Below are 20321 nucleotides of genomic sequence, written 5' to 3' on the forward strand. Positions count from 1 at the left end.
AAAATATATCAGGGTTCCCCTGCCCAAGATGAGTGACTGTTCTGAGGTGTTTCATATTTCTTGAATGGGGATTTTAGGAAAAGTTTCTGTATTTCTGTGCTCATTTTGTTGATCTCTGTATGTGCAATCTCTGAGGGTGTGTTTGGGCACTTAGATTTCTTGGATGCAGATTTGCTTGTATACAAAACATTTTAAATTGTTTTATATACACTGGATTTAAAATTTTTTAGTTTACTAAATTTTTTCATCTTAATTTTCACAGTTCTTACAGTCTTTAGATTTAGGAAGGCTGTTGATGGCATCCACATGTGCATCTTAGTGACATTTAAAATGTGTTCAGCTGAATTTAACCATTTCTGACCTAAAACTTGACATTTTAGATTTAAGTCAGTAAAGCACTGATTTAAACTGGATTTTAACTGGATGGAATTCTGATTTAATAAGTGTACTGACTGGATAAAATGCCAGTGATTTAATTAACAAGCATGTTTAACAGGATGCTGTATATATTAGTTAAAAGTGAGGCAATTGAATTAGGTATCTTCTCTGCTGCATGGAAAAGACCGTCTGACTCACCCACACCAGCCTTCTCTCTGCTCTGAGTGTAGCTAACCGTTTCTGTTTTTTTTCCTCTAGGGTTTGGAAATCCCTTGTCTCCAGGTTGCTGGGATTGACTTCTTGCTCAATTGAAACACTCATTCAATGGAGACAAAGAGAACTCATGCTTTGTGCTGATTCATATTTGAATCAAAGCATTGGGGAGTCTGTATGCCTCGTTTGTGGAAAGAACCAGTGACACCACCACTGAGCTTCCTAAAAGTTCCGAAGAAGTTAGAGGACTAGACACTTTCTTTTGAACTTTTATAATAAATATTTGTTCTGGTTTTTGAAGCCCAGGGCTGTTAGAGGGGTGAGTGACAAGTCTTACAAGTGGCCTTATTCCAACTCCAGAAATTCCCCAAGGGAACTTTGAGATTATATGCAATCGAAAGTGACAGGAAACATGCCAACTCAATCCCTCTTGATGTACATGGATGGGCCAGAAGTGATTGGCAGCTCTCTTGGCAGTCAGATGGAGATGGAGGATGCCATGTCAATGAAAGGGACCGCTGTTGTTCCATTCCGAGCTACGCAAGAGAAAAATGTCATCCAGATAGAGGGGTATATGCCCTTGGATTGCATGTTCTGCAGCCAGACCTTCACACATTCGGAAGACCTTAATAAACACGTCTTAATGCAACACCGGCCTACCCTTTGTGAACCAGCAGTTCTGCGGGTTGAAGCAGAGTATCTTAGTCCGCTTGATAAAAGTCAAGTACGAACAGAACCTCCCAAGGAAAAGAATTGCAAGGAAAATGAAGAATTTAGCTGTGAGGTATGCGGGCAGACATTTAGAGTGGCTTTTGATGTTGAGATCCACATGAGGACACACAAAGATTCTTTCACTTACGGGTGTAACATGTGCGGAAGAAGATTCAAGGAGCCTTGGTTTCTTAAAAATCACATGCGGACACATAATGGCAAATCAGGGGCCAGGAGCAAACTGCAGCAAGGCTTGGATTGTCCCGCGACGATCAACGAGGTCGTCCAGGTGCACGCGGCTGAGAGCATCCCCTCTCCTTACAAAATCTGCATGGTTTGTGGCTTCCTATTTACAAATAAAGAAAATCTAATAGAGCACAGCAAGGTGCACACCAAAAAAACTGCTCCCGGTACCAGCAGCACGCAGACAGACTCTCCACAAGAAGGAATGCCGTCCTCCAGGGAAGACTTCCTGCGGTTGTTCAACTTGAGACCAAAATCTCACACTGACACGGGGAAGAAGTTTGTCAAATGCATACCTCAGCTCGATCCGTTCACCACCTTCCAGGCTTGGCAGCTGGCTACCAAAGGAAAAGTTGCCATTTGCCAAGAAGAAGTGAAGGAATCGGGACAAGAAGGGAGCACCGACAACGATGATTCGAGTTCCGAGAAGGAGCTTGGAGAAAATAAGGGCAGTTGTACAGGCCTCTCGCAAGAGAAAGAGAAGTGCAGACACTCCAACGGTGACGCGCCCTCCGTGGACGCGGATCCCAAGTTACCCACCAGCAGCAAGGAGAAGCCCACGCACTGCTCCGAGTGCGGCAAAGCTTTCAGAACCTACCACCAGCTGGTCTTGCACTCGAGGGTCCACAAGAAGGACCGGAGGGCTGGCGCGGAGTCGCCCACCATGTCTGTGGACGGGAGGCAGCCGGGGACATGCTCTCCTGACCTCGCCACCCCTCTGGATGAAAATGGAGCCGTGGATCGAGGGGAAGGTGGTTCTGAAGACGGATCTGAGGATGGGCTTCCCGAAGGAATCCATCTGGGTAAGCTGCCCTGTCTCCCTCCCGTGCTGTTCCGCCTGTGTCTGTCTGTCTGTCTGTCTCCCCCTCTCTTCCCATCTCTAGACAACGCTGGCCAGGAATGGAATTTGGAGAGCCAGAGTCAAATCCAGGCTCTTTTTGGTATCACTCTGTGTAAGCCATTTAACTTCTCGGGGCCTTAATTTTCTCATTTCTGTAATAACAGGGTTGAGTTAAAAGGTCTCCTTGTTCTGAAAATCTTGTGTGTTTTTTTTTTTTTAAACGTTGAACGTTTTGCTCACAAAACATGGTGTTTTTTTTTTTTTTTTTAAATAACTTGTGCATCCAGTCCAAATGCACTGCTTCTTAACTGGGATGATTTGCTCCCAGTCAGTATCTGGCAATGTCTGGAGGCATTTTGGTTGTTATACTGTGTGTGGGGGTGTGTGCATGCACGTGTGCTTGTGTGCCTACCGGCATCCAGTGGGCAGAGGCCAGGGACACTGCTCAGTATGGTACAATGCACAGGACAGCCCCATCATCAAAGAATTATCTGGTCCCAAGTATCAATAGTTTAATCATTGAGAGACCCTAGCCTTCACCTGAGGTTTTCTGGTGTTCCTGATCTTTTCTGTAGTGAATTTCCAGTGGTCATAAGAGGTACTGGGAGTGATGATCAACTAGAGCCAGGAATATTACTTGGGCAGCCATTTGGTGCTGTCCGAAACCCTATCCATTCTGTCTGGCAAGCTGGTATCCATTAATAGGTACTTCAAGAACCCAAATGATTTGTCATAAAATACAAGGAATGTGGGCACACCAAGACATTTTTAAGAAAGCTCATTTGCTCAGCAAAATCTTCAGTGTACTAACAGCATTTATAGAAACAGAAGGCGATCACTGAAGGCATGCTCACATAATATTCCTGAACCTTGGTGGGCGTTATCTAGGGCAGAGGATTCCACCTGTGTTTGGAGTTGTGCCCATCCTCATTGTAGCCAGAGCTTCTCCTATCAGAGTTTAATATTTTGTTTGAATAGAGGATCCTGCTGCTTAAAACAGTTGGAAAAGACCCCTGATGGGCAGGCCATAATTGACAAGTGAATGATGAGAACATGAATTGGTCTTGGGGAAGCCTTTATTAAAGTGGTCCTCGGTTCAAACAAGTTCCTTCTCCTCTCAGTGTAACTTGGCTGTGTGTGTGAATTCTTTGGAGAACTGTGTATATGAGACCCATGGTGAATTTGCCCACACAGTTGATCAGACTCGTCCTTCACCTGCTCTTCAGGCAGTGCCAGTTCCTTTTCTGATCATGTGATTGACATGAGAACTGTAGTCTGTATATCACATCTTTAGAATGTTTTTGAGTTTCCTGGGACACAGGAAACCTAGCACTTAGCATACTACAAATCTGACGTCTTACTGGCATCATAAAAAGAGGCTTTAAACACAGACTCCAGTTAGCGAAGTGGTTTCTGCTAGTGCCGGTACTGTTGAAGGGGCCTTGTGAGATGCCCCAGTGCCCTGAAAGAAATGAAAAGACCGGTTACTGGTGGGTGGTGTGGAAAACATGGGCTAGATCATCAGGCAGGACCGAATGCCTGGCTGTGGGTGGAAGCACCACAGCTTGGCACTGAGTTCTCGTTCTACCACTGCATTGTTTTGTGACTAATTATGAGTTGCTTAACCTTTCTTTGCCACTGTTTCCCTGTTTGCAAAATGGTTCATTGACCCTTGTCTTCCACCTCCCAAGGACAATTTGAACAGCCTATTTGTAAAAAGATCACAGTCCTTTAAAAAATATAACTGTAAAGTCAGAGGTGATGCTTGAAAGAGCAGGAATCAGGTAGATGTGGAAATGTCACGTCCTTTGTTCTAAAGAAAAGGCATTTCATAGCTTTTTGGATATGACGCAACATACCATAAATCCTGACACCTAGTTGGGAGTCGGAAATTGCAAGAACACCCAGTTATAAACCCAGCTAGTTTGGGTATGCTTGTAAGAAAAAAAAGCTGGCCATTCTGTTTTTGGGGAATTGATTTTCCTAAACTTATATTATCTTAGTAGTCTAGATTTATCATATTGTACTATCAACCTGGCTTTTTTTAAGATTTAAGAAGATCAGGTAAATTTTTTTAAGTCTTTCTTTAGACTATAGATCAAGGGTGTGTCTGTCTTACAGGTGGATAGTCATATGATCTACAGTAAGGGGACATTTATTTAAAAGTTAAACATTCATGTGTGTTGGGGCTGGTATTTTAACGGCGGCACCTCTCAGTCTTTTGGAGGGCCGGTGTGTGTCTGAAGTTCTGTCCTCCTTCGAGTGGACTTCACTGATGCACGTGAGACACATTGTCCTATTGTCCTGCAGAGACTGAAGCTAAACACTGTGTCATTTAGGGACAGGTTTTCATTCGTCAGATCTGTTTCGCCCACATGAGTGTTTGTGGACAATACAGCCTGCTTTCCAAAACTTTGCTAAATTTTGACAAACTTTCCTAGGTGCTTGCCGGATGCCAAACTTTCTTTTCTGTTGAAGATTAAGTTGTGCTTGCTGCCCTCTAGTGGTCACTTGTTTAATCTTACCCTTAAACGGCTTATTTTTCCCATGGTGGTTGGTGGTTTGTAATTGGCTCATTTTTCTAAATGATTCTGAAGAAGATCATTTTTCCCGCCAGTATGTGTGTCCACCTTCAGTTTGCCAGATCCTGCCTGCTCACAGAGATACTGAGAACCGGAAGCTGTCCGGGCAGTTCGGTCTATTAAATTATCTTTTTTGTGATTAAGGCAAACAAAGAACTGAATCTTTAATGGTGTACTCTGCTGTACCCAGAAAAAAAAAAACAAAACCACGTTACAACACTCTGAAACTTCAGACAACCTCAAAACAGCATTTGGTGTGTGTCTAGCCTTTTCTAACCCGATATTATATTAAAGAATTTTTTCATGCTTTCCAAAAATGTTTGTCAAGAACATTTAAGTCAGCATGCCTTATTCCCGTACTTCAGCTACCTTTTTATATAAATGTTTCTGTTTTTCCTTTAAGATAAAAATGATGATGGAGGAAAAATAAAGCATCTTACATCTTCAAGAGAGTGTAGTTATTGTGGAAAGTTTTTCCGTTCAAATTATTACCTCAATATTCATCTCAGAACGCATACAGGTAAAGAACTTTTATATTTTTAACCATGCTTTAGTTAAACATTATGTAGTTATCTCTCTGATTTTTTTGGTGGTGGTGTTCAGATACTCTGCCAGATCCTTGGACTAGCTTAAGGATAAATATGTAGCGTGTTGATTACAGCGGTTATTACTATTTTTTTAGTGCCATTGTAATTTGAGCCTGATGCAATCAGTCAAGTTTTTTGTCTTTTGAGATGGAGTCTTGCTCTGTCACCTAGGCTGGAGTGCAGTGGTGCAATCTCGGCTCACTGCAGCCTCCGCCTCCCTGGTTCAAGCAATACTTCTGCCTCAGTCTCCCCAGTAGCTGGGATTACAGGCGCCTGGCACCACACCCGGCTAATTTCTGTGTTTTTAGTAGAGATGGGGTTTCACCATGCTGGCCAGGCTGGTTTCGAACTCCTGACCTCAAGTGATCCACCCACTGGGATTACAGGCGTGAGCCACCGTGCCTGGACAAAGTTCATTTGTTTAGTTTATGACTGCTATATCCTGACTCTCATCTTATTAAAACTACAATATTTTAAAATGCTGCATCTTATGTCTTTATGATTGAGAATGAAATGAGAATCTATTTAGTAGTCTTGAGATTGTGAAAGGAGCTGTGACATCATGGTGTAGGAGGCTGCGTAGATTTGAAATTTCATCTCTTCCACTTACTATCTGTGCACCCTTGGGCAAGTTATTTAACCTTTTTGTGCTTTTAGTTTTCTTCACTGTAAAAGTGGAATAATACCTATTTCCCTAGGGCTGTTAGGAAGATTAAATGAGTTAGAAGTGTTGCTGTTAATTTTTCTACTGAAGATAGGTATTCACAATTTCACATATTCATTACAGTAAGGGTGATAAAGAACTGATGAGAAATACTAGGTGAGACCGGGCGCGGTGGCTCAAGCCTGTAATCCCAGCACTTTGGGAGGCTGAGACGGGCGGATCACGAGGTCAGGAGATCGAGACCATCCTGGTTAACACGGTGAAACCCCGTCTCTACTAAAAAATACAAAAAACTAGCCGGGCGAGGTGGCGGCGCCTGTAGTCCCAGCTACTCGGGAGGCTGAGGCAGGAGAATGGTGTAAACCCGGGAGGCGGAGCTTGCAGTGAGCTGAGATCCGGCCACTGCACTCCAGCCTGGGCAACAGAGCGAGACTCCGTCTCAAGAAAAAAAAAAAAAAAAAAAATACTAGGTGATAGCAGATAGAGAAAGCAAATGGAGGAAAGAAGCCTGTTTTCTCAGTCAATAGCCCTTTGCTCTATTTCAGTGCTTTTCATACACTTCTCTAATAAAGTGCCGTATCTTGCCTTAGGTGAAAAACCATACAAATGTGAATTTTGTGACTATGCTGCAGCCCAGAAGACGTCCCTGAGGTATCACTTGGAGAGACACCACAAGGAGAAACAAGCCGACGCTGCTGCTGAAGCCAAGAGCGATGGTAAAAATCAGGACACTGAAGATGCACTATTCACCGCGGACAGTGCGCAAACCAAAAATTTGAAAAGATTTTTTGATGGTGCCAAAGATGTTACAGGCAGTCCACCTGCAAAGCAGCTGAAGGAGATGCCTTCTGTTTTACAGAATGTTCTGGGCAGCGCTGTCCTCTCACCAGCACACAAAGATACTCAGGATTTCCATAAAAATGCAGCTGATGACAGTGCTGATAAAGTGAATAAAATCCCTACCCCTGCTTACCTGGACCTGTTAAAAAAGAAATCAGCAGTTGAAACTCAGGCAAATAACCTCATCTGTAGAACCAAGGCGGATGTTACTCCTCCTCCGGACGGCAGTACCACCCATAACCTTGAAGTTAACCCCAAAGAGAAGCAAACGGAGACTGCAGCTGACTGCAGATACAGGCCTAGTGTGGATTGTCACGAAAAACCTTTAAATTTATCCCTGGGGGCTCTTCACAATTGCCCGGCAATTTCTTCGGGCAAAAGTTTAATTCCAAGTATCACCTGTCCATTTTGTACCTTCAAGACATTTTATCCAGAAGTTTTAATGATGCACCAGAGACTGGAGCATAAATACAATCCTGACGTTCATAAAAACTGTCGAAACAAGTCCTCACTTAGAAGTCGACGTACCGGGTGCCCGCCAGCGTTGCTGGGAAAAGATGTGCCTCCCCTCTCTAGTTTCTGTAAACCCAAGCCGAAGTCTGCCTTCCCAGCGCAGTCCAAATCCCTGCCGTCTGCGAAGGGGAAGCAGAGCCCTCCTGGGCCAGGCAAGGCCCCTCTGACTTCAGGGATAGACTCTAGCACTTTAGCCCCAAGTAACCTGAAGTCCCACAGACCACAGCAGAATGTGGGGGTCCAAGGGGCCGCCACCAGACAACAGCAATCTGAGATGTTTCCTAAAACCAGTGTTTCCCCTGCACCGGATAAGACAAAAAGACCTGAGACAAAATTGAAACCTCTCCCAGTAGCTCCCTCTCAGCCCACGCTCGGCAGCAGTAACATCAATGGTTCCATCGACTACCCTCCCAAGAACGACAGCCCGTGGGCCCCTCCGGGAAGAGACTATTTCTGTAATCGGAGTGCCAGCAACACTGCAGCAGAATTTGGTGAACCCCTTCCAAAAAGACTGAAGTCCACCGTGGTTGCCCTTGACGTTGACCAGCCTGGGGCCAATTACAGAAGAGGCTATGACCTTCCCAAGTACCATATGGTCAGAGGTATCACCTCACTGTTACCGCAGGACTGCGTGTATCCGGCGCCAGCGCTGCCTCCCAAACCGAGGTTCCTGAGCTCCAGCGAGGTCGATTCTCCAAATGTGCTGACGGTTCAGAAGCCCTACGGTGGCTCCGGGCCGCTTTACACTTGTGTGCCTGCTAGTAGTCCAGCATCCAGCTCGACGTTAGAAGGTATTGCGTGAGGGGTGTCGTGTTTCAATGGCACTGATGCCTACGGTGACTAACAGCTAATCCATGCATTCTCAATGGAGATGGTACCACTCCCAAGGGTCGGGGGTGGGCAGCACAGAGTTCTTAGGGGTCACGGAGAGAAGCATTCTTAGATACGGCAGTGGTTTGTGGTCCTCCAAAGCTTACTTTGTGGGTGTAACTCTCACCCTGAATATTTTATTCTTTTTATTTGTTTAGTCTTATTTTATTTTTAGAGAAAGGGTCTTGCTCCGTCATCCAGGTTGGAGTGCAGTGGTGTAATCATAGCTTACTGTAGTCCGGAATTCCTGGATTCAAGAGATCCTCCTGCCTCAGCTTCCCAAGTAGCTGAGACTGTGCTGCTACCATGCACAGCTGATTGTTAAATTTTTCTTGTAGAGATGGAGTTGCCCAGGCTGGTCTTGAACTCCTGGCCTCAGGTGATCCTCCTGTGTTGGCCTTCCAAGTATCTGAGACTATAGATGTACTCCACCACGCTTGGCTAACTTAAATTTATTTTTTTGTGAGACAGGGATTTGCTTTGTTGCCCAGGCTGGTCTGAAACCACTGGCCTCAAGTGATCCTCCTGCCTCAGCCTCCCAGAATGCCAGGATTACAGGCATGAGCCACCATACCCAGCCTTATTCTTGAGTAATTTTTCTTGTTCGTTTTATTTTTCTGTTGTGGGAGTGATCATGGAAACAGCGGGTGAGAACACTGGTCTATCTAGTCCATTCTTGTCTTGCTGTTGAAATTCCAGATGCAGCCAATTTAGGCCCCATCTTGCCTCACTTCATCGCAGCCCTTTTTCTTCCTTTGCACATTTATGGCGTGCTCAGTAGTCACTGCCAGTCCACCTGGAGTTGCGGGGTTTTTTTGTTTTGTTTTCTTTTTTTTTTTTTTTGAGACGGAGTCTCGCTCTGCCGCCCAGGCTGGAGTGCAGTGGCCAGATTTCGGCTCACTGCAAGCTCCACCTCCCGGGTTCACGCCATTCTCCTGCCTCAGCCTCCCGAGTAGCTGGGACTACAGGCGCCCGCCACCTCGCCCGGCTAGTTTTTTGTATTTTTTAGTAGAGACTGGGTTTCACCGTGTCAGCCAGGATGGTCTCGATCTCCTGACCTCATGATCTGCCCATCTCGGCCTCCCAAAGTGCTGGGATTACAGGCTTGAGCCACCGCGCCCGGCCCCCTGTTTTGTTTTCTTGAGACGAGTTTCGCTCTTGTTGCCCAGGCTGGAGTGCAGTGGTGCGATCTCGGTTCGCTGCAACCTCCTCCTCCAGGGTTCAAGCGATTCTCCAGCCTCAGTCTCCTGAATAGCTGGGATTATAGGTACATGCCACCATGCCCAGCTAATTCTTACATTTTTAGTAGAGACAGAGTTTCAGCGTGTGGGCCAGGCTGGTCTTGAACTCCTGACCTCAGGCGATGCGCCAGCCTCGGCCTCCCAAAGTACTGGGATTACAGGTGTGAGCCACCACGCCCAGCCTGGGGGTTCTTCCTCGGGTATTTTACCACTCCCTGCTGGCCTGTAAACTTCTTAAGAGCAGAAACCACGTTTTATACGTACACGTCAAGTCACATGCTTCCCACACAGGGCAGAATTGGGGGGCGGGGGGGCGCCTAGTAAGGACCACATGAGGACCTTTGACCTGGCAAGAGCAGAAAGCATAAGAAGTTCCAGTTAAATGGTCTTGTGAACTGTTATGCTGTTAAATGTCGTCAGCCCTCCATATCCTTGGGTTGTGCCTCAGTGGATTCAACCAACTGCGGGACTGAAATATTGGAGGGGAAAATGGGATGGTTGCATCTGTACTGAACATCTGCGGATTTCCTTCTTTTGTCCACGTTACCTAGATAATACAGTGTAACAACTATTTACATAGCATTTACTTCGTATTAGGTGTTGTAAATAATGAAGGAGATAATTTTTTTTTTTTTTTTGAGATGGAGTCTCGCTCTGTTGCCCAGGCTGGAGTGCAGTGGCGTGATCTCAGTTCACTGCAGCCTCCACCTCCCGGGTCCAAGCAGTTCTCCGGCCTCGGCCTCCCAAGTAGTTTGGATACAGGCACCCGCCACCACACCAGACTAAGTTTTGTATTTTTAGTAGAGACGGCATTTCGCCATGTTGGTTAGGCTGGTCTCGAACTTCCGACCTTAGGTGATCCACCCGTCTCACCTTCACAAAGTGCTGGGATTACAGGTATGAGCCACCATGCCCAGCAATGTAGAGATGATTTAAAGTATATGGGAGGGGCTGGATGTGGTGGCTCACATCTGTAATCCCAGCACTTTGGGAGGCTGAGGTGGGCAGCTCTGTTGAGGCCAGGAATCTGAGACCAGCCTGGCCAACATTGGCGAAAACCCGTCTCTACTAAAAATACAAAAATTGGCTGGGTGTGGTGGTGGGCACCTGTAATCTGAGCTGTTTGGGAGGCTTAGGCATGAGAGTTGCTTGGAACCAGGGATGCAGAGGTTGCAGTGAGTAAGTGTAGATTGTGCCACTGCACTCCAGCGTGGGCTAAAGAGCGAGACTCTGTCTCAAAAAAAAAAAAAAAAAAAAAAAAGGTACATGCGAGGATGTGCATAGGTTACACTACGAATACTACAAATTAATAGTACTACAAGGCCGGGCGTGGTGGCTCACGCCTGTAATCCCAGGACTTTGGGAACCAGCCTGACCAACATGGAGAGACCTCATCTCTGCTAAAAATACAAAATTAGATGGGTGTGGTGGCACATACCTGGAATCCCAGCTACTCGGGAGGCTGAGGCAGGAGAATCACTTGAAACCCAGGAGGCGGAGGTTGCGGTGAGCTGAGATTGTGCCATTGCACTCCAGCCTGGGGGACAGAGCGAGGCTGCATCTCAAAAAAAAAAAAATTGTACTATAAATACTATGAATACTGCAAATATGACACTTTTATATTCGGGACCTGAGTGAGCATCCATAGATTTTGGTATCTGTTGGCGGTGGGGCAGGGGCGGTGGGGGGGGCGGTGGTCCTGGAGCCAGTGCCCTTCGGATACTTAGAGACAACTGTATAAATTTAAAACCAGCCTTATTTCCCCTGTAGGTAAATTGTTGACCTCGTAGATGACTGGGGTTTTCCCCATGGAAACGTGTCGTGGTGGTGTCACTTCGTACAGGTGTCTGGCACATACCTGTATGTGTAAAAAAGGAGCTCAGTGTCCCAGGGACATCTTCCCCTTGGCAAACTTGATCAAACCACAGTGCCTTCCTTTATCAGATAGAGGCTCTACTGGTTTGTGCTCCCCAAGGAGACAGTTGGTTTTACACATTTCAGTTCGTGTTAGTTTCAAACTGAGGCTTCTGTGTGGTGACAACACTCTATCAAGATTTGCTTGATGCTGATTGGTTCGGTAGAGATAGCAAATTAAAAAACAATTGCTTTCACACACTTCAGTAGATTTTATAAAAATTGTGATGAAATAGTAATTTTTACTGCCTTTTGGTTAAAAAGGTTCATTTTCCCCCCCATGGTGCTTAAAATGGATGGGAATCAAAACTTTGTCCTAAAGGGGGAAAAGGCTCTGTGTGTTGCAAGTCAGATCCTCCTTTTTTTTCTCCCCCCGCCCCCTCTTTGAGACAGGGTCACACTCTGTTGCCCAGGTTGGAGTGCAGTGGTGCAATCATAGCTCCCTGCAGCCTTGACCCGGATCCGGGGCTCAAGCAATCCTTCCGTCCTTCCGTCTCAGCCTCCTGAGTAGCTGGGACTAAAGGTGCATGCCACCATACCGAGCTACTTTTTTATTTTTAGTAGAAAAGAGGTCTCACCATGTTGCCCAGGCTGACAAATCCCCTTTTAAATGATTAAAAAAAAAAAAAAAAAAAGCAACACTTACATAGTTTGGTTCATGATGCATATAGGTTTCAAGTATTTTGTGATATAATTTTTTTCTGGCTTTTTAATTCTTTCTAGTGACAGACAATTTTAGTTTTAGTGACATCAACCACATTTGTGCTAACAAGTGTCATAAACACAATTCAGCTGTAACTGAAAAACGCGCATGCCACTATGTGACTTATGTGTTGTGATTACATTATCAGTGTCAGGAATTTTGAAAATTGACTTCTAACAACCTATACACATCTTACCTAATTGTTTGACCTTAACTCTAAATAGTTTTTTTTTTTTCCCAATCAGGAAAAAGGCCTGTGTCATATCAACACTTATCTAACAGCATGGTACAAAAGAGAAACTATGAGAATTTTATTGGGAATGCACATTATCGACCAAATGACAAAAAAACTTGATTCACTAATTTGGGGGAAAAAAGGTGAGCATACGTTTCAATTAAAAACACTGAATTGGCTGAGCGCGGTGGCCATTTGGGAGGTCAGGGCAGGCAGATCACCTGAGGTCAAGCATTTGAGACCAGCTTGGCCAACATGCTGAAACCCCTGTCTGTACTAAAAATACACAAATTTAGCCGGTGTGGTGGCGGGTGCCTGTAGTCCCAGCTACTCAGAAAGCTGAGGCAGGAGAATCACTCGAACAACCCAGGAGGCGGAGGTTGCAGATTGCAGATTGTGCCACTGCGGTCTATCCTGGGTGACAGAGCAAGACTCCGTCTTTAAAAAAAGAGGGGGGTGGGGATTGAGTTTACTTGATTGGAAATAAAGTTAACTTGTCTAATATAATGTAAAAAAATTGTTTTTAAGTTTGATTTTGATTTTTTTTAGGTGTTTAAAATTAGAGTCCTCAGGATCTTTGGATATTAGTGAAAATAATGGGAAAAACAGTCATGGTGACTGGAATTTACTGAGCATTTACTTTGTGCTAGGCATTGAATGAAGTATTTTATAATCAAGATTTCATTTAATTCTGTTGCAGCAGAGGGCTTAGGTAAGGGATGAGCAAACTAGCTTTTCACCCATCGTCATCAATAAAGTTTTATTGGAACATGACCATGCCCATCTGTTAACATACGGTCTGTAGCTACCTCCTTGCTGCAGCAGCAGTCGGGCAGCTGTGACAGACCATGTGGCCTGCAAAGCTGAAACTATTTACCATCTGGCCCTTTACAGAAAAAGTTGGTGACCTAGCATTAGGAGGTATCGTGCATGCTTTTCAGATGAGACCAAGGCGTGGATTATGCAGTTTGCTCAAAGCCTCCCTCTTGCCTGTGAGAGGCAGGAGCCTGGTTTTTGTCTTAGGTCTGCAAAGATCCAGGTTCTGTGCCCAATGTTCTAGGTTAAGAGCTTGTTCAAAGACTTGGCAAGTCCTTATCTGTTGGAGGAGAACTGGGACAGGAGCAAGCATATGTGAGCATGCGGTTCACATGTTAACGGTCTGATGGTAGTGCACTCCCGTCCCATAAGGCTCAAGTAGTAGTATCAGAATTACATGTGTTGTTTTGTTAGTTTATATTTAGTTAATTAGCTTGGGCAGAAGGTGTGATGTCTGTGTACAGGTTATACTATGACTCATTCAACAATAAGATTAAATGGACAGCTTGGGGCTCATGGGCAGATTTAGTTGTTTCTCAGATAACTCTTGTCCCATAAAACCATCACTGTATATTCATTGAGCAGCCTCTTGACTGAGTGCCTGCTGGCTGCTAGGATACAAAGATGAAAGGATGCTCGTGGTCCAGGATGGTCCAGGATGGAATTTCTGTCATATTTTCACTGGGACTCACATGGGAACCGAGATGATGTTCTCTCTGGGCAACATGAGCCTTATACAGTTCTGCAGCCTTTTCTCCTACTTAGGATAATAGCTGAAGAACACGAGGGAGTAAAGCTTTGTCATCACAGGATTAAGATTCAGTCCACTGTATATTAAAACATAAAAATAACTTATGAATTATAAGGAGCAGATTTTAGTAGCAGGTTACTTGCAACATCCATTACAACTGATAAGTAGTAGCAAACGGCCATGCTCCTTTATCTGGAGCTGGTGTCTCTCTAGGACTCTGAGATTCTCTGCTTGTGTTTCCTTCATCTGGAGAACTGCCTGCCTGCACTGTCTTTGCTTTTCAACCTCTTCTTTCTGATCCTAAGGACCAGCTCACATACTGGTTTTGTTTGTTTGAGACAGGGTCTGGAGTGCGGTGGTGCGATCTTGGCTCACTGCAGCCTCAAACTCCTGGGCTCAAGCAGTCCTCCCACCGCAGCCTCCTGAGTAGCTGGGATTTTCTTGTGCATGGCAATTGCCTTTTACTCAATTCTGATTCTTGGTTAAGTCATCTCAGTTAAATTACTAAAAGTAGCTCCAAAGTTTGCAGCATTATTTAATTAGTTATTCTCCTGATACTTTCATGGCAAAAGTTGAACTTAAATAGAACCCAGGGTCGGGCGCAGTGGTTCATGCCTGTAATCCCAGCACTTTGGGAGGCCGAGGTGGGCGGATCACTTGAAGTCAGGAGTTCAAGACCAGCCTGGCCAACATGGTGAAACCTGTCTCTACTAAAAATACAAAAAAATTAGCTGGGTGTGGTGGTGCATGCCTGTAGTCCCAGCTGCTTTGGAGGCTGAGGCAGGAGAATTGCTTGAACCTGGGAGGTGGAGGTTGCAGTGAGCCAAGATTGTGCCGCTGCACTCCAGCCTGGGCGACAGAGCGAGACTCCATCTCAAAAACAAACAGAACCCATTGCATTTCTATGCCAATTTGTTTCTATTTATTATACTTTTTTAAAGAAATAATTTTCTAAACTGTGTTCATTTTTGATCTTAATCATTAAAAAAATTTTTTTTCCTTAGGTCTTGGTGGATGTCAGTGCTTACTCTCCATGAAATTAAATTTTACTTCATCCTTTGAGAAGCGAATGGTGAAAGCTACTGAAATAAGCTGTGATTGTACTGTACATAAAACATATAAGGAATCTGCAAGGAACACTACAGTTTTGTAAAGTTGTTCTGTTAACTTTTGTACCAAATAGCAATAAAAACTAGTTGGAACAGTTGGAACCTACATACATGGGGACTGGAAATCTCTATTTTGTCCCTCAATAATATTTTTTTTAGAATCGACCAAATAAGAAGTGGAATTTTTGCATACTTGAGCGCTGCTGAAAAGAAATCATTTGGGTGGGGTGGGGTGGGATGGGGGAAAAGTATATAATGCTTGCACCTCAGGTAAAAATCTGTAAATATCTTAAGTTGTAAACCTGCTTGTTCAAATACTGTGTGTATTCCTTTTCTCTAATACAGCTCATCACTTGGAGCAGTTTCTGCTATTGTGCTCTTTCATTTAAAATGTATGTTTTTTTTTTTTTTAAACTGCCAATGATTTTGTATTATGTTGAATCCTCCGAAATCTATTGTTGTCTTAAAATTGTTAATGGAAGTATTGACCCTCTATGTGATACGTGCTGCAGATATTGAGTCAGCCATTTGGAAGTTGGCAGCATTTTATTGCAACTTTCAGCATCTCAGCTGGGGAAGACGCCTCCTTCCTCGCCTCTCCGATTGTCCTGGAACCTCCAGAATCCTTGACTGAGGGGCTTGGGATGGCTCGTAGGATTTTTAAGAGTGTGTGTCTACAGAGAAGCGTTTTCCCTGTAGAACAGCCACACATTGTGTAAACATAAGAAACTGTATGTGCAGTTATTTATATTTGTTTCTATCAAATTAATCACTTTTGTTGGAAGATTCATTGGGGGGGGGCCTAAATTAGTATATAAAAACAAAAATGGTAAATTATACCATTGTGAATTGCAGATATTGGGGAACAGTTTTAAGGGAAATTTTTGGGGAAACATTTTAGGTTTGTATTTGGTAGTCTTAATGTATCTGGCATTTGGGTGAACTGTGGACATACTAGAGTTGATTATAGACACATTGATTCTGAATAAGGAACTGCTGGCCGAGCCTCCTGGGAGTCTAGAAAGAGGAAATCTGTTTCTAGACCTCAGTTATCTTCCCATTTTTGGTTGTTGTGAAGCAGTAGCATTTTTCTCAGTGCACATGCAATTTGGGTTTTAGAGAAGATGGCCACCAGCTGGCTTCCTAGATATTTTAAACTTTTGTTCTTTAATGTGCTGTCCATGGCTGAGTTTATTAGTACATGGGCGTAGTGACCACAAAATATTTTATTAAGAAATTTTTCAAAAATAAATTTGCACTGTTCATTTTTCTGGCCTCGCTGTTCTCCATAGAGCAAGGGTAAAGTCCTAGAAGATTTTTTTTTTTCTTTTTAAATTATGCAACGTAAGATGTCCTCCTTGATAGAAGTCTTAGCTCCTGTGTTACAAGGGAGAAGTAATTTGAGATCAGTCTGCTGGCATTGCAATGAAGTGCTTTGTATCAGGAAAGTGTACACTATTGACCTTTTTTCCTGTTCACAAGCTGAGCCATATGTACATAATCTAGATTTTTGTTTTCATAGTTTTGCACTTTTATAGCCTATTTTTGAAGATTAACACATTTGCAAGATGATTGACTCAATCTTTGCCTAATCCAATGAGTGTTACAGAGAGCTTGAACTAGAACCATAAATCTTAAAAGGGGGTATGTGATAATAGAGGGCTGGAATTTAAACCTGTATTTAAAAAAAAGAATCACCAAATCTATTTGAAAACAAGTCAATTTGTGTTATGCTGGAATTTTTTGGGCTTTCAGATTTCTCTTTTTAACCACATTTCTGAATGTATGAAAATACCAATTATTTTCCTACAGCCCTTTGTACTTCAAAATATGTTTTTGTGTCCATCAGTATTAACTATTGGTATACTACTGGTTTTATATGTTTGTTTTTTTCTTTGAGACAACAGTACATATAATAGAGGTACAATTCGTTGGATTTTGTTTATGTATTTATTTCATTCCAGTTTGATTTATTTTAATTGTTGATACTTAAGTTGTCAAACAGTAGACATTACTTGTTTTATTTATGATATATTTCAGCTTAAAGTTATGTTATTATATGTGGAAGTGTAAATATAGATTTGGTGTTTTGCAACCTTGAGTTTTAGTGTTTATTGTGTTTCTGGTTTCTCATTTTGTTTTATTTAACTTTTTAGTCTTCTTTCTTTCTTTTTTCTTTCTTTCTTTTTTTTTTTTTGAGATGTGCTCTCACTCTTTCACCCAGGCTGGAGTGCAGTGGTGCAATCACGGCTCACTGTAGCCTTGAACCCCTGGGCTCAACTGATCCTGCAGCTCTCAGCCTCCCGAGTATCAAGCCATCATGCCTGGCTTATAAACACAATCTTAAGGCAGCATGTGACTTAGCCTGTAATCCCAGCACTTCGGAAGGCCAAGGCAGGTGGATCGCTTGAAACCAAGAGTTTGAGACCAGCCTGGCCAACATGGTGAAACCTCATCTCTACTAAAAATACAAAAATTAGCTGGGTGTGGTGGTAAACACCTGTGGTCCTAGTTAAGAGGCTAAAGCATGAGAAATTGCTTGAACCTGGGAGGCAAAGGTTGCAGTGAGCTGAAATTGCGCCAGTGCACTCCAGCCTGGGCGACAAGAGCGAGACTCCGTCTCAAAAATAAACACACTTTTTTTTTTGGAGGTAGGGTCTTTGTTGCCCAGGCTGGAGTGCACTGGCACGATCTCACCTTGCTGCCACCTCTGCCTCCTGGATTAAAGAGATTCTGCCTCAGCTTCCAAAGTAGCTGGGATTACAGCCATGCGCCACCACACCCCGCTAATTTTTGTATTTTTAGTAGAGACGGGTTTTGCCATGTTGGTCAGGCGGGCCTTGAACTCCTGACCTCAAGTGGTCTGCCCACTTCAGCCTCCCAAAGCGCTGGGATTACAGGCGTGAGCCACCGCACCTGCCCAAGCTCACAAGTCTTTATACACTGGATACGTTGAGAGCATGTGGTCATCATTTTGATTCCTCGAGTCTCTCATTTTTGATCAGTGGGAGTTTTAACTTGGCCCAATGTTTGCAGGACAACAGCCTGAAGGCTGCTTAACTTTTTGTTATCTGTAATCCCAGCTCTTTGGGAGGCTGAGGTGGGCCGATCACCTGAGGTCATGTGTTTCAGACCAGCCTGGCCAACATGGTGAAACCCCATCTCTACTAAAATACAAAAATTAACCGGGTGTGGTGGCTGGCGCCTGTAATCCCAGCTACTAGGGAGGCTGAGACAGGACAGTTGCTTGAACCCAGGAGGCAGAGGTTGCAGTGAGCCGAGACTGCACCACTGCACTCCAGCCTGAGCGACAGAGCGAGACTCGGTCTCTAAAAACAGACAAGAAAAACCCCCAAAACAAAACCCAAGATGTTCCAAATCCCACCTGTACTGACCCACACCTGGGAACTGTCGTTTATCCGAGGATCCCGGATTCTTTTTATGGGAAGCGGTAGTCGGAGTGATGTGGGTGCAAGGGGTGCTTAGTCCTACCTGGGTGGTTGTGCTCCTGGCCTTTTTAATGTAGGGAAAAGAAATATGGGCCGGGCGCGGTGGCTCAAGCCTGTAATCCCAGCACTTCGGGAGGCCGAGACGGGCGGATCACGAGGTCAGGAGATCGAGACCATCCTGGCTAACACAGTGAAACCCCGTCTCTACTAAAAAATACAAAAACTAGCCGGGCGAGGTGGCGGGCGCCTGTAGTCCCAGCTACTCGGGAGGCTGAGGCAGGAGAATGGCGTAAACCCGGGAGGCGGAGCTTGCAGTGAGCCGAGATCCGGCCACTGCGCTCCAGCCTGGGCGACAGAGCAAGACTCTGTCTCAAAAAAAAAAGGAAATATGATCAAAAAGGAAACCTCCGTGAATTATACTGCCATTTTGTTTTAGAGTTTTCTTTGTTTTTTGATTTTCTGAAAAGCTGGGTTACCTGGCTTTAACCTGTATATAACAATGTCAATGTTATTACTCATATCACTGCCCAGTGAACTTTTCAGATTTTTTTTTGAGACAGTCTCACTGTCTCCCAGGCTGGAGTGCAGTGACAAGCTCCACCTCCCGGGTTCACACCATTCTCCTGCTTCAGCCTCCTGAGTAACTGGAACTACAGGTGCCTGCCACCACACCTGGATAATTTTTTGTATTTTTAGTAGAGATGGGGTTTCACTGTGTTAGCCAGGATCGTCTCGATCTCTTGAACTTGTGATCCACCTGCCTTGGCCTCCCAAAGTGCTGAAATTACAGGCGTGAGCCACCGTACCTGGCCTCAGATTTCTTTTTATAGTTCTGTTTGCCTATAGTTTTCAAGTTGTCCCTGACTGGCAAAATCATTGAGAAATTGTTGGAAATGCAAACTACTAGGTTTGCCCTAGACATGCTCCATCAGGAACTCGGCAAGTGGGGCCCAGCAGTCAAGCCCTCCAGTGGACACTGGTCTCTACTGGGCAGATTCCACTCAAGGAATACCGAGTGGGCATCACCGAGCCTGTTGAAACTGTGTGTGGCTATGCCAACCCCTTCACACGCAGAATCATCATTTTCCATCTTTAGACACTGCTGTGCTCTTTTTCATGTTTTGTTATGCAAAACATTTACATAGTTTCAAAGTCAAAATTAGAAAACCAGGTATATTCAGAGAGATCTAGCTTTTCATCCTTTCACCCTGTTCTTTTGCAACCTTTTTTTTTCTTTTCTTTTTTTTTTTTTTGAGACGGAGTCTCGCTCTGCTGCCCAGGCTGGAGTGCAGTGGCGCGATCTCGGCTCACTGCAAGCTCCGCCTCCCGGGTTCGCGCCATTCTCCTGCCTCAGCCTCCGAGTAGCTGGGACTACAGGCGCCCGCCACCACGCCCAGCTAATTTTTTGTATTTTTAGTAGAGACGGGGTTTCACTGTGTTTGATAGGATGGTCTCCGTCTCTTGACCTCATGATCCCTCGGCCTCCCAAAGTGCTGGGATTACAGGCGTGAGCTACCGCACCCAGCCTAAAGTAATCATTTTTTAAAATTATCTTTTTTTTTTTTTTTCTGAGAACGAGTCTTGCTCTGTAGCCCAGGCTGGAGTGCAGTAGCACGATCTCGGCTTACTGCAACTTCCCCTTCCCGGGCTCAAGCAATTCT

At 44.4% G+C, this 20321-nt stretch overlaps 1 protein-coding gene across 8 annotated transcripts in view; it reads left to right on the plus strand.

The window, feature by feature from the left end:
* LOC105470652 (zinc finger protein 217) overlaps positions 1-17312 on the plus strand; it is a 43489-nt gene extending 26177 nt beyond the window's left edge. For 7 of the 8 annotated variants that reach the window (XM_011722831.3, XM_011722827.3, XM_011722824.2 and 4 more), the window contains 4 exons: positions 637-2348; positions 5372-5488; positions 6810-8363; positions 15107-17312. In XM_011722831.3, the coding sequence (XP_011721133.1) occupies positions 980-2348; positions 5372-5488; positions 6810-8363; positions 15107-15255 (3189 nt within the window). In that variant the 5' untranslated portion in view covers positions 637-979 and the 3' untranslated portion in view covers positions 15256-17312. Of the gene's footprint in view, positions 1-636; positions 2349-5371; positions 5489-6809; positions 8364-12545; positions 12679-15106 lie in introns of all 8 variants that reach the window. The other variant, XM_011722833.3, reaches the window with a different exon arrangement.
* The last annotated feature ends 3009 nt before the right edge of the window (positions 17313-20321 follow it).

The sequence above is a fragment of the Macaca nemestrina genome, chromosome 15 (genome assembly GCF_043159975.1).
Source record: "Macaca nemestrina isolate mMacNem1 chromosome 15, mMacNem.hap1, whole genome shotgun sequence".
Taxonomy (NCBI): domain Eukaryota; kingdom Metazoa; phylum Chordata; class Mammalia; order Primates; family Cercopithecidae; genus Macaca; species Macaca nemestrina.